The 13840-nt window shown below is 36.2% G+C and overlaps 1 protein-coding gene across 1 annotated transcript; it reads left to right on the forward strand.

Moving 5' to 3' along the window:
- Positions 1-1690: 1690 nt before the first annotated feature.
- On the forward strand, positions 1691-7397 carry LOC141597052 (BTB/POZ domain and ankyrin repeat-containing protein NPR1-like). The gene is made up of 4 exons (XM_074417372.1): positions 1691-2366; positions 3941-4688; positions 6031-6222; positions 6850-7397. Exons 1-4 carry the CDS (start codon positions 1773-1775, stop codon positions 7122-7124), a joined length of 1809 nt encoding a protein of 602 aa, XP_074273473.1. The 5' UTR covers positions 1691-1772; the 3' UTR covers positions 7125-7397.
- The last annotated feature ends 6443 nt before the right edge of the window (positions 7398-13840 follow it).

Raw genomic sequence — 13840 nt, forward strand, 5'->3', positions numbered from 1 at the left:
TAGGTTTATGTTAGGCAATCTTAAATAAATAGTAGCCACAATTATTGATCCTTTGTTTGGTAGACTTAAACATGGTCACACTGCGAAAATGGGTGAGCTCATTCACTTAAATTGCATAATATTTCATGTCATTTTATATAGTATAGTTGCACTTGTTTAACAATCATCTTAACGATTTTTGCAGCTTCTTGCATATTAATTACATTCATCTGTTACTTTAGTTAGGGAACCAGGTATTTCTTACTTGGTATATAAAATAGATTTTTTCAAGGTGTGGCCAGCTTACTAGGAGTATGAATCTATGATTATTGCCTTTTTTTGGTTATGGAGATTGTAAAGATGCAAAACTTTTAAATGTGAGCTTTAATTATCCAAAAAAAATAAAAAATTAGTGGGGTCTCATGACTTTAGTATCTAGTACTAGGGCTGATCAAACATGCGGGACGACCCGACTAACTCACATCCAGCCCGTCTCACAGGTTAGTTTTGACCCGGCTCTCGTCGGACACTTGTTCAGCCTGACTCGACCCGCCCCCTACTCCGGGCCGATTCTAGGTCCACTCCCACCAAGCTCGGTTCGTCCTCTGCCCGGACCCAAACCTGCCCCAAGCCTGTTTAGGGGGTCCACTCCCACCAGGCCCCGCTCGGGCGGTTCTGGGTCCACTTAGCTAAGCTTGGCCCGCCCCCGGTTTAGCCCGATCCGCACGTTTGACCACCCTAAGTATCCGTCATTTGTAAAGTCGTACTTTAAACTTGCGAGCTATGTGTTTTTATATTTGAGTATTTTTTTCCCGAGGGATCAATTTTATATGAGTGTTGCTCATTAACAAATTCGAATTCAATAGAATTGGGCCGGGTGATCTCAATTTCGGACTGTTTTAGTTGTGATGCTAACATGCTATCGCGTTATTTATGGTACAATCGAGTGGTCACTTACCTTGAAGATTATTGGGAAAAAGGTTCTTATCCACAAAATTAGACTAAAAAGGCGCACTCAAAAATTAGTTATTATATGATAGTTAATGACTTAATGTTTTAGTTTGTGGACCTTGTGGTGGACAATACTCTTTATTAATAAGCATGATTCTCTTTATTAATAAGCATGATTTCACATTTACTTGAGTTCATTTGGATTATTTCAGTTATTTCGTACCATATCACTTTCAACGCAAATCAGTTACACTTGTCTAACAAAGCCCGGGACGAGTTAGGTCCAAATAACTCGTCAACCAAAATCAGGATAAGTCAGGTAATGTAAATTTCAGGTCAAATTTAATCCAAAATTCCAGATCAACATTACCAAGTCAACTTAGCTCTTCTAAATCCAGTATTACTCATAAATTCTTGTTTTGACACATATCCGTCTTAAATTTAAAACGAATTGTCGATTTTTTGTTTTTTCACATCCCAAAGGCAATTGTTTTTGGATAGAATAAATTATCTTGGTAGTCAGTCCCCTTTACTATTACAATCTACAACAAATACAACTAATATAAGTGATACTGCAATTCAGCCTTCCACTTTTGCTTCCCTTTAATCCACCCATTTAAGTACAAGAAAATCTAAGCTTCCCTGCTCTTTAGTGGACTCTATTATTTATAAAAAAACACACCCTTAAAGTTCGGAAGTATACTTTCCTAGATATTGCATTCCTCATTTCCCCAACAATAAACAACACAAAACAACACAACACTCCGTCCACACTCATCATCACCCCTTTTCCTCCTTCACAAAGTCAAGTCCGTCAACCCTTAATAAAAACAACCACCGAAATGCTCATCGACACGCCTCCCGCGTTCTCCGACGACCACAGCAACAACAGCAGCACCCTCTCCACCGCTACAACCACCACCACCACCGACCTCACCACCACACCTGATACCTCCGCTCTCCGCCGTCTCTCCGATAACCTCTCCACCCTCTTCACCACCACCACCACCACCGCCACCACCACACCCGAATTCTCCTTCTCATCCTCTTACGCCGACGCTTCCGTCTCATGTTCTCGTTCCAACCGAACCCTCCCTCTCCACCGCTGTATCCTCGCCGCCCGCTCTCCTTTCTTTAAATCGCTTTTCGCTACGAAAAGCAAAGAGCGAGAGACGGCTAAGCCTAAGCCGAAGAGTAGAATCGTTAAGCTTGAGCTACAGGAGTTGTGTAAAGAGTATGAGGTTGGGTTTGATTCGATTGTATCGGTTTTAGCGTATTTGTATTCGGGTCAAGTTATGGCTTTGCCGAAAGGTGTTTGTGTTTGTGTTGATGATCATTGTTCTCATCTCGCTTGTCGTCCTGCTGTTGATTTTCTTGTTGAGGTTTTGTACTTGTCCCATACCTTTCAGATTGCCGAACTCGTTGCTCTTTATCAGGTACTTTAATTATAATTATTGCTTTTATTTTAGTTACTACCTTTGTTCTCAATCATTTATTTACCTTCGATAAAAATAGAATAAAATATTAACCAAATCAATGGGATGTAGGAAGTATTAATTGTCCCCTTTACCATTTTGGGACGAATTAAGGAAAAGTAATGAATTACCAACTTTATCTGTTGAGTTAATAATCTATTGGATGTTGACACTTTTTACTTACTAAATTTAGAAAGGGGGTAATAATGTTGGGGGGTGCTATTTTTGTTTGATTCTTCTGACAAGTTTAGAGTTAGTTTTGTTGATCAATTGGTTTCTTGTTGCTTAGTGGAATGTGCTTGGTGTGTATTTAATTACTGAAATGTTTGTTTTACTATTTTTTTTTTCAATTGAATTGTTGGTTAGTAAAATGAGCTCGAGTTAAAAACTTGAGTTTCCGTAATATTGTGAGCAATGGTTTAGTTGGTTGGTTACTCAAGTGGTTTCAAGTTGAATGGTGGAAATTTTCGACTTGTCGAGAGAATGAGTTGTGAATAGTTATTTTGAACATTTGACTCATTGGCAAGTGAAATCAGCTCAATATGAAAGTTGCAATCTTCGTCATTTTCAGTGTGAATGAATTGTGAGAAGTGGCTTTGTTTGATTCAGTAGTTGGCTATTGATACGGAAATGAAGTTAAAAGATGGGAATTTTGTCAGTGTATGTGAACTGTGACAACTGACAATTGATCAGACTTGATACCTCCGTACGTAGTGGTGGTAAAAGAAATTGGATGTGAGGTCATACAAACAATTACTCGAACTTCAGTACGCATGATTTTTGATATTGAAGCAGTACAGATTTGAAGGATTTTTTTCTCGTTGTCTTCCATGTGTTGCGTTGGATGGGTCCGTCATTCATAAGTGTAGATTCACTTTTTAAGTGTTTTAAGGCAGAAGGAGCATTAAGGTAGGCACCTGCTTCGTTCTTCTAAAACATAAAGTTGGAGAAAATAGATTATAATGCCTCTCCTTTTTTTGGCTTTTTTCTTTTTTTTGAAGTGGCGCTATCAGTTAGATTTTTTCTGTGCCTCTTGTCATCCTGCTTTCCCTTCACCGCTTTCTTACTGATGAAGAAATTACGGAGTATTGCTTTAAGATAAATCTCAAGCTGAATTTGAGAAGGGAATTAGCTTATCCTTGAAAAAAATCAATTATTGATATCCTACTTGCGTCTTTACATGAAGCTTTGTATGTTTGTTAGAAGCTAAGGCAGTATTTGTTTGCTCAGTATTCAAGATCCTACTAATAGCGGAATTATACTGTGAGGTGGTTTAGTTATACTTGCTTGTAGTTGTTTTAGAAGGCTTTTTGTGATGCTTACAAATTTCATGGCATTGATGATGAGGTTATACTTTTCTCCAATTTGTCTGTTCTTGAAACACTTGATTGACTATTATTTGGCCATTAAAATACTAGAATACTAATTCCTGAAGACCGAGCTAGAGTTTTGCCGTTCATTTCGGCTTTAATTTCGTAAGTGGATAGTTTAGGCTATCCTTAAGACAGTTTTCTGACATTTGTATGTGTTTGCAGAGGCAATTGTTGGAGATTCTTGACAAGGTTGCATTAGATGATCTCTTGGTAGTGACATCTGTTGCTGATATTTGCGGAAATGCTTGTGAAAAATTGCTTGGAAGGTGTATTAACATAATTGTGAGGCCAGAAGTTGATGTAACTACACTTGAGAAATCCTTGCCGCACCATATTGTGAAACAAATAATTGATGTCCGCAAGGAGTTTGGTTTGACCGGGCCCGATTATGTGGAGGGCCCGAATAAGCATGTGAAGAGAATACACAGAGCTCTTGAATCAGATGATGTTGAATTATTGAGAATGTTACTAAAGGAGGGTCATACTACTCTAGATGACGCGTTTGCTCTTCACTTTGCTGTGGCGCATTGTGATGCCAAGACCATCACAGAGCTTCTTGAACTTGGCCTTGCCGATGTTAATCTCAGAAATCAAAGAGGATACACTGTACTACATATTGCTGCAATGAGGAAAGACCCTAAGATTATTGTGGCTCTATTAACCAAGGGAGCTCATCCTACGGAGCTCACATTAGATGGTCGAAAAGCACTACAGATAGCCAAGAGACTGACAAAAACTGCAGATTTCTTTAAAACTATAGAAGAAGGCAAAGATTCGCCGACAGATCAGATGTGCATTGAGATTTTGGAACAAGCTGAAAGACGAGACCCGTTGCCGGGGGACGGTTCTCTTTTTCTCGCCGAGGCCGGAGACGATTTACGAATGAAGCTATTATATCTTGAAAACAGAGGTTAGTTACGTTTGAAACCAATTCATCTTGCATAGTTGGTAGTGTCTTAGCTACCAAAGAAACTACCTCTGAGGCCTAAAGTGTGCGTTTTGTATGCAATTTTCTTTTTCTGCTAGTTCTATTATTATGCCTTTCTTTTACCCCTATATCTAGCCTTTATTTCGTTGCTCTCTTTAAAATCAAAAAAGGGGTACTATTGGTTGTGTATAAATCATTACACCATCTGTAGAGCAGAGGAATAGTTCCTCCAAAATATGCGTAACTTGCCTCCTGCTAGCTTCTGAGTGCTGGTGCTGTTAGTTCTCACTTCTCTTTGGATATTTTTGGTGTCAAATGAGCCACAAGAGCATTACGAGATATAGGGGTGGGAGGATTCCACCATACCTCCATCTTAACCACTAGGCTAAGACATCTTCGGTGAATATTTCATATTAGTACGCATTACTTTTTAGGTGTATTTTTTTAGCATCTTTGCCCTTCTCATAGGTGAGTGACATCTAATGGCGTAGCAAACATGTCATAAATGTGAGAGTCTATGCTCTTCTTTTTTATCTGCCTAATTTGATAAAACCTTTTGCCATTTATATCTAGTTACAGATATTTTGTTTACCTAATTTTAGGTGGTTTCGATTATTGCTTCAATTCTTACACTGTTCCTCCTAAACATTACACAAAAGATCATGTGTAAAAAGGTCCCCGATTAACTTAATAGAGAAAAAGAAAAAGAAAAGATGGATGTGGTGCCTCAATGTTGAGGCTTCCTCATGTGTTTGGGTAGGATTTTTGTGTTGGAAAATTCACATGGGGACTATGGGGCTATAAGGTTGCCAAACTCCTTCAACATTAATAAGCAGTGACGGAGCCAGGATTTACGGTTAGAGGGGGCGGAAAATTACAGCGGGGGTTAACGAGTAATGATATAAGGGAAACTCTAAACAATTTCAAAAATTTAACTAAAATTTTCGAACTTTTCATTTTTCAGCGGGCGCAAGCACCTCTGCTCTGCTAGCGCCCCTCGCTCCACCACTGTTAATAGGTTAATAACTTTACAATCAGTTATTAGTACCGTTGTCATTTTATTACAAAATAGGGAAAAATAAGGGTTATTCTTTGAAAGACATCAAAGGATCTAAAAATTATGAAGGGGGTTGAAATACTGATTGCTCAACCAATCTCTATGTTGAACCTTGATTTGAATTTATTTTTTCTACTAATCGCTATTCACATTTCCTGTCACTTATGTTGGTGTTTCCACCTCCTAATTTATATGTCGACGATGCTTCATATTTGTTTGAGCTATTACTAGCATTATAGCACATTTAATTCTTTATTTATCTGGCAGTTGCACTTGCGAAATTACTTTTTCCAATGGAAGCAAAAGTCGCAATGGATATTGCTCAAGTAGATGGGACTTCGGAATTTACATTGTCGAAAAACATAGCTGAAGCACGAAAGAATTCAGTGGATTTGAATGAAGCTGCATTTATATTAAAGGAGGAGCATATGCATCGAATGAAAGCCCTTTCTAAAACTGGTAAGCAAGAGTGTTAACTTTTTGTTGTTGTCAATTTCTTCACACTTCTCGTTTATTTTGCCGTGTCTTGATTGCACTAGTTTGATAATTGCATGTTTTGTGGACCTATATATTAAATAATGTTCCACAAAGTTGCTTTTCTTGTTCTTAATCTTAAATATCTTCGTTTGCATTTGATTTTGCTGTCTAAAGACGACCATTTCACTTCTCTAGATGATTATGATGTAAACCTTTAGTCATTATGTTATCGGAAACTCTTTTATCTTTTTTGGTGAACTGGCTGTATGTACCTAGCAAATTGGTCACCCGAGTTTGGGTTTGGGGAGGGGTCTGTTTAGGGTGAACTGTTAAAGGTTCATTTTGGGTTCAAGTCGGGTTATTATTGAATCAATTGTTATGCATCTAGGTAGATAAACATGCATTTTAGTCATTTACGAGGCGTTTCAACTTTCAAGTTGGGTTACTTTCGGATTGGTCCAATTTCAATTTGGGTCCACTTCATGTTGCTCTTTTAGAATCGGGTTTATTTTGTGAGGCTGTGTTGTATGCATCACATTATTTAGCATTCCACGCAGCACACAACTGCAGCCGGATTATAAATTTTTACCTTAATTACTACGCTTACAGTTGAGCTTGGAAAGCGCTACTTCCCACGGTGTTCTGATGTACTTAATAAGATTATGGACGCTGAAGATTTATCACAACTAGCGTACCTGAGTAATGATACTCCAGAGGAACGAATAAGGAAAAAAAGAAGATACGATGAACTCCAAGATGCTTTGACGAAGGCATTTACAGAGGATAAAGAAGAGTTCGACCGTTCCACATTATCCTCTTCATCGTCATCAACACCCATGGGAAAGGCTCATGGTAGGTTGAATTTCAAAAGGCAACATTATTAAAATTGCCATCTTGCGACGACTCACTTTGTATAATCTCTCTTTCTATATATAAATGCCCCTTTTTGTACCATAATTTTTTTGACCAAATCACACATCCGAATTCAATGCTGTAGCCAGTGCTGAAGATTTACAGCATTGTGCTTATGGTTGGAGTAAGTGACTCTAACCATGGTAGTTTTTTTTTTTTTTTTCGGTTTAACGTGTAATTTATCGTAGAAAAATGTGCTTATAAGATTATGAAAAATGGAAATTTTATGTATTCATTTTTTACAGTATCTTATAAGCTCACACAGATGACGCCGTGACAGGGCCTTTAATTTACTGTCTTTAGTGGTTTCTTGAAACCTCAAACCTATATATTACTGTCTTACCCATTGTCGACTTTATTGGTAAAATATTACGCTTTTGTCACAATCATTTGTTTGCCTTTTTTATTTTTTTTAAGAGTTATTTTAATCATAGACAAACAAATGATTGGGTCGAAGTGAGTATTTGTTAATACAGTGGTTATACATTTTTGTTTCTTTTTTAGGGTAGCAAGGTCAGGTCAGACTAAAGTTTACTGTTATCTTTCCATTTCGAAATTAACAAATGCCTATTCTTTATTCTTTTAATCTATCGAAATTACTTGCATTTACGAGTATATTTTTTGCATGAGAAATTATGTAGAACAAAGTGTTTTTTTTTTCCGACACCAGGGCGCCGCAAATATCAGTTACAGGCTTACAGGTCGCTGGTAAAGTTATGCAGAAGGATATTGTGACTATCTACACAAAATAAAGGCATCAGAGAAAAGAGTCCAAAAATGTGTTCACTTGTGCAATTTGTTATCTATGAAACACTTTGTAATTTGTGCTGATGTACAACGGCTATAGCTCAATTTCATGACTGAAAAATGTATACACATAATTTGCTGATGCTTCCCCTCAAGATTGAAAATGCTATTACAAAACGTATTTTCCAAGTTTAAGTCAATTAAATCAGCTCATTTTAGTGCGATTTAGTTGCAATTTCTAGTATTACAATTTAAGCCAGCTTAGTTAGAGATCGTTTTTTTTTTTTTTTTTTTTTTTTTTTTTTTTTTTTTTTTGGCAGCAGTAAAGAAAGGTATACCTACATAAAGTTCGGGCAAACAACGCCCATATTACACATGCAAGTAACCATCACTACGATACAAATATTAAGAATTAGCAAAAGACCATGTCGGATAGAAACATCAAGTTGGTGGAGTACGAAAAAGTGGACGCAAGTCTCCTTATTGACGTTGTGCGAGTAGCTAACATCTCCTGAAAGCCTCCGATGCATGTGAGGTGCGGAGTGACGAGGGCGTGGTGCACTTACGCCACAAGAGCGTAGAAAGAGATGGTGGATGACAGGCAAAAGGCTGCATCCGATGGAGCATGGGCTCCTACACCAAGGCAAACGAACTCTACAGCCACACGAACGACGGATCAACAAACCCAGCACGTACACAAACCACATCAAAGGATTCCCTGCGACCAGTTTTCTGTTCATAATTGCTTTAAAGCGCCATCTATTGACAGATCCAACCTGAACCAGACACCGATCTTCATAAAACCGATTTATTATACCTAGAAGCTCCCCAAGGATAAAGGGACAGGACACCCAAATCATCCATGGAGAGACAACGATAACAATAACCAACACCCCAAGGAAGGGACATGACACCCTAATCAACCTCGAAAATGCGGCTAGACTTATTTGAAAACACGATAAACAGGAAATAACCATCAAACAGAAGTGGAAACCACCACATCCGTACCAACCACGAACATAGCCACTTCCGACTCCACCCTACCCAACACATCTCAACCAAAAAGAGCCCCGACCGACCCCAAGAACTCACACCGCCCAAGAAAAGGACGGACACAGCAAATGAACGACACAGAAAAAACAGACCACCAAGAAAACCAGCAAAGGACACCCATTTCACCAATCGAAACCTCCCAGGACCACCGCCTTACATGCAAAACCACCTACACAGCCACCCAGAACAAATGACCGATTGGTGGGGGAAAAGGGGGGATCACCAATCGGTCCCAAACTGAAACGTTGAACCAACAAAGGAATTGGGAGTCATACATTACAATTTCCAAGTTTCGAAATGGGCATTAAATTGGCCATTTGGATTGCTTAAGGTGATCGTATCCAGATCCAACAGCTCTAATTTTAGAGGAAGAGGAAGCACTATAAAATAATAAAACAAAAAACATCTACATAGTATAAAAGCCAAGTTATTTCTTATATTCCTATTAGTCAATAATTTTCAAGATTTGAAAAACTTTTATTTTAGTGGATCCCAACAAGTTCTTCATACACATTATCTCTCCCACTTTCTTTAATTAACTCTACTCTATTTCCCACTTTTTTTAAATAAATACCTTACATTATGTTATGTTTTCTTAATGTATTATAAAAAGATTAACGTACAACTATAAAGTGTATATATTGAAGCATAATTAATTATTCTTACATAACTATATATGGAGGGGATAGTTTTCAAAAAAAAAAAATCGATAACTATAACTATATTAGTATTTTAAGTTATAATTATTTGGAATTTTGTTTTTTGTTTTTTTTTTTTTTTTTTTTTTGCAAAAAGATTATCATTTCATTCAATTAAGAAAGAAATTACAAGGGTTTTTGCAAAGACTAACCACTATACAAAAATCTCATAGACTAGCAACTATAATCGAGTAGCACTTGTGATGAGTCCATATTAGAAGACGAGTAGAAACTAGGAATTTAATCCTACTAACAATGTCATGTACAGTAGTCTTCCTTCCTCTAAACAAACGGGCATTTATGCATTTGATTAAATTGTTGAATATATAATACCGTGCAATTTTGTTGCACGGGTATAAACCTAGTTTTTGTTTATTTCTCTTCCTCTTTTCGGAATAAGGAAACAATGGAAAAAAGGATCTTGAGTAGTGTTGTGAAATAAAGAGGAGAGAATTGTAGAGAGAAGTTAGAGAGAATATAAAAGAGACAAAACTATATTCTTATTCCATTATGAGGGGTATATATACACATACAAATATACAATGGTAGAGTTTCCATAAGATAATATATTCTATAATCCTATAAGATATGGACATCCATATAACAATAATATTTCATAACACTCCCCTTTGGATGTCCATCACTGAAAAACATGCCTCGTTAAAAAACCCTATGGGAAAATGCTAGAAAGGAAAAGAGTACAATAATTTTCAAACACACGTGATAATAGTTGCCTCGTTAAAACCTTTCCATGGAAAACCAGTGGGACAAAACCATGGATAAGGAAAAAGAGTACAGTGCGTGTCAACTCCTCCTGATGGTTACATAACTTGATAAATCTTTAAATGAACCATGCTTTGACGTAACTTCTCGATCGTTGGATAAAATCCATCGTAGTTGATAAACTTGATATCTTCAAATCCTTGACAATTTCAATCTTCATATTTCTTTAATTCTCACAATCTGGGTGTAGTCATTTGTGATGACTCTTGGATCATCATTTCAAATAATATTTCCACAATAGTTATAGGGAACTTCTTGATAGATGACATAACATTATATGTTAAGAATAACTCATCTTAATAATCATAGCGTATCAATGCGCTTATTGTGCTACCTCGTTAAAAAACCTTGCTAGGAAAAACCCTTTGGGACAAAAAACTCAGTCGAAGGAAAAAAGAGTGTAGCCATCATTCCTTAATTCCTTATCTTAAGGAGAATCAATCCGATAATTATTGAATAAATCATCCAATACTTTTGAGCGCTTTTATTTGTTAAACCACATATGTATGAATTGGCATTCTCATTGTAGACTTTGACTACATTATTTTTCAATCGTTATGATACTTCTGGACCAGAAACTAATTTCACATGTTTTGATGTTTAGCATGAAGCTCATTTAAATCATTATTCTCATATGCTCAAACTTCAGGTTGAGACAATAATAATTTCCTTCAAGTAAACTCTACATGAATTTAAATATTCCATTTTGGAAATAATCACGATAACATTTCAATCGTGTCGTAGAGGTTCATATATAATCATGAGTTCCCAAAACTCAAGAGACTCTTATAGGTAGGGCTGAGCAAAATTATACGATACGGTTTTATTATACGTATCCGATACGCTATACGGATTTAATTATACGGATTTCCGGATATCCGATACGAATTTCCGTATATCCGATACGGTTCTTTAAAAACCGTATCGGATAAGGATCGGCAAAATATAAAACCGGATATACGGTATCCGATACGGTTGCCTTTTTTCTAGAATAAAATATTAAAATATATACAAGAATCACAAATATACAATATGTTGGTGTTTAAACCTTATTAGTATTAAACTTTATAAGTTATTTACCCTTATAACTTTTTAAAACACTTTAGTTATGAAAAAAACCAACAACCACACTTAGAAAAGAAAAAAAATATTAAATTACATAAGTGAGGCTGAATATCGGATACCGGATAACGGTTTCCGGATATACGGAAAAACCGGATATACGATTTCCGGTTATACGGAAAAACCGTATCGGATAAGGATACTAAAAAAGGAGATTTAAAAAACCGGATATCCGATACGATTTCCAAAACCGTATCGGATATCCGATTTTGCTCACCCTTACCTATAGGGAGTTATCCTCGTTGGAGTATCTCGTAAGATAACATTTCTCCTTTTTTAAACATTTATCCATTTAAAACAATATTATAAAACATGTTCATACATATGATATAAAACTAATTCTAAAAAACAGTTATATAACAATGCAATAATTTATATAAAATAAAACTAATTAACATGCAAATGATGAACTTAATCTCTAAATGCACAAGATGATGACTCGATAATGCAAACTATACAGTTTTATTTTCCAATATTCATAACTTCAATTGACTTCAGGTCAATAGTTGGACATTTAGTCCATGAGCTCATTTATAATCATAGATTATATGTCGACAATCAAAATTGGACTTACTTATAAGATCCTGTTGAGTTTATGGATTCAAGTATCTAAGAGGGGGAGGGGGTGATTATGTACTATTTAAAAATTTTAACTTCAACTTTATTGATTTAAAGTGAGTTATAGGAACAAAAGAGATGAGAGAATACTTCGAATAATATTGCAAGATTAAACGAGTATTAAAATGAATGTTTGCTTAAGAATGAAAGTAACAACTGTTCTGACTGTAGCTATTTGTCTCAGTTTATAGAGTACAGACTGCAGACCAAATGTGACAGTATATGGAACTCTTACTTCGAAAGTTAAGCAAAGCAAAGCAAACAAAATGAAGAGCAGCGGAATAAAACAAAGAAGATCAAACACGAGATTTTTGAATTGGTTCGGCAAGAACTCAAGTACCTACGTCCAATCTACTTTTTATTGATTTCTTTTAGTGATCTACTCCGACTACTAAAAAACCCGTACAATAAAAAGACAACAACCTACTCCGGTTGTGACACAAGTTCAAGAACTACTCCGTTCTAGAACAAGCCAACTCGCAACCTACTCCGGTTGCCAAAGAGTTGAAGACTACTCCGTCCTAAACTCTACACACAAACTTAGAATGTTATAAGGATCAAGTTTCCACTATCTTATTCTTAGAAAGAATTGAGATGGACAACTTTTACAAGATCAACAATTCATAAGTGAGAGAGTCTAGTTTGTTAAAGTAACAGTAGCCATGATTGTAACACTTGAAGACTTTTAAAAGCTTTGCAAAGTAAAGACTCGGTTTTTAAGCTTTGAAAAACAATTTGCAAACTTAGATTAAATCTCAGAAAAAGTCTTGAGGAAATGAGAGGAAGAGGCACGCCTTTTATAGAGAGGATGAGCAAGGGAGTTGTTAGGGTTTTGAGGGTCAAAGACCATCACATGTGATGAGTCTCAACAACTTCCCAAACTTGCCCAAAAAGAAGGTTCTTATTCAAAAGGCAAAAGAGAGAAAGAGTGTTTGAAATTATCCAAAAGAGATCATACAATTTCAGAAAACAAAGAAGGGAAAACAAGTCACATGATGACAAGTTTTCACAAAAATGGCAAAAAGCATTTCTTGTATTATGAAAGATCAAAGGGTCAAATTTGCACAAAGAGGAAATATTTTGAAATGATAATTATTCAAACTACTTTTTCTAGAAGGCCAAATCCTTTAAAAAATCTGAAATTTATCTTTCAAAATATAGGACACGTAAATGGCTTTTGAAAGATAAGAAAGTGTTCAAGTGTTACGAATTGAGGCAACAGTCCAGGCTGCTGTTACTTGTGAAAGTAACAGTGGTCTTGACTGTTTCTATTACTCTAAAATACTTTACTTTCTAACTTGTACATTAGATGACGTCTAGGACTCAATACAATAGGATGATCAACAACTCAACACTTCTTAATCCAAGCTTGATTTAACCATAAATCCTAAAAAGGTAAACTAAGAAAGCACACATCAAATGGGCATGTTATCATCAATCAAAGGAACCCAACAAATTCCCCCTTTGATGATGACAAGCCCTAAAACGAATGTAAGCAATGTAAACACCTTATTTCAAGATTTTAATCAAGCAAGATCATATGAGAGAAGGCACTATATTACCTTATGGAGCAAGCACTTAGATCAAACTTACCATGGCAAGTTTTCATTGCCCCAAAACAAGAGTAAAAGTTGTGAAGGTTAGGCCTAGTTATGAGTTAACTAATA

The sequence above is a fragment of the Silene latifolia genome, chromosome 8 (assembly GCF_048544455.1).
Source record: "Silene latifolia isolate original U9 population chromosome 8, ASM4854445v1, whole genome shotgun sequence".
In the NCBI taxonomy this organism is placed as follows: Eukaryota; Viridiplantae; Streptophyta; class Magnoliopsida; order Caryophyllales; family Caryophyllaceae; genus Silene; species Silene latifolia.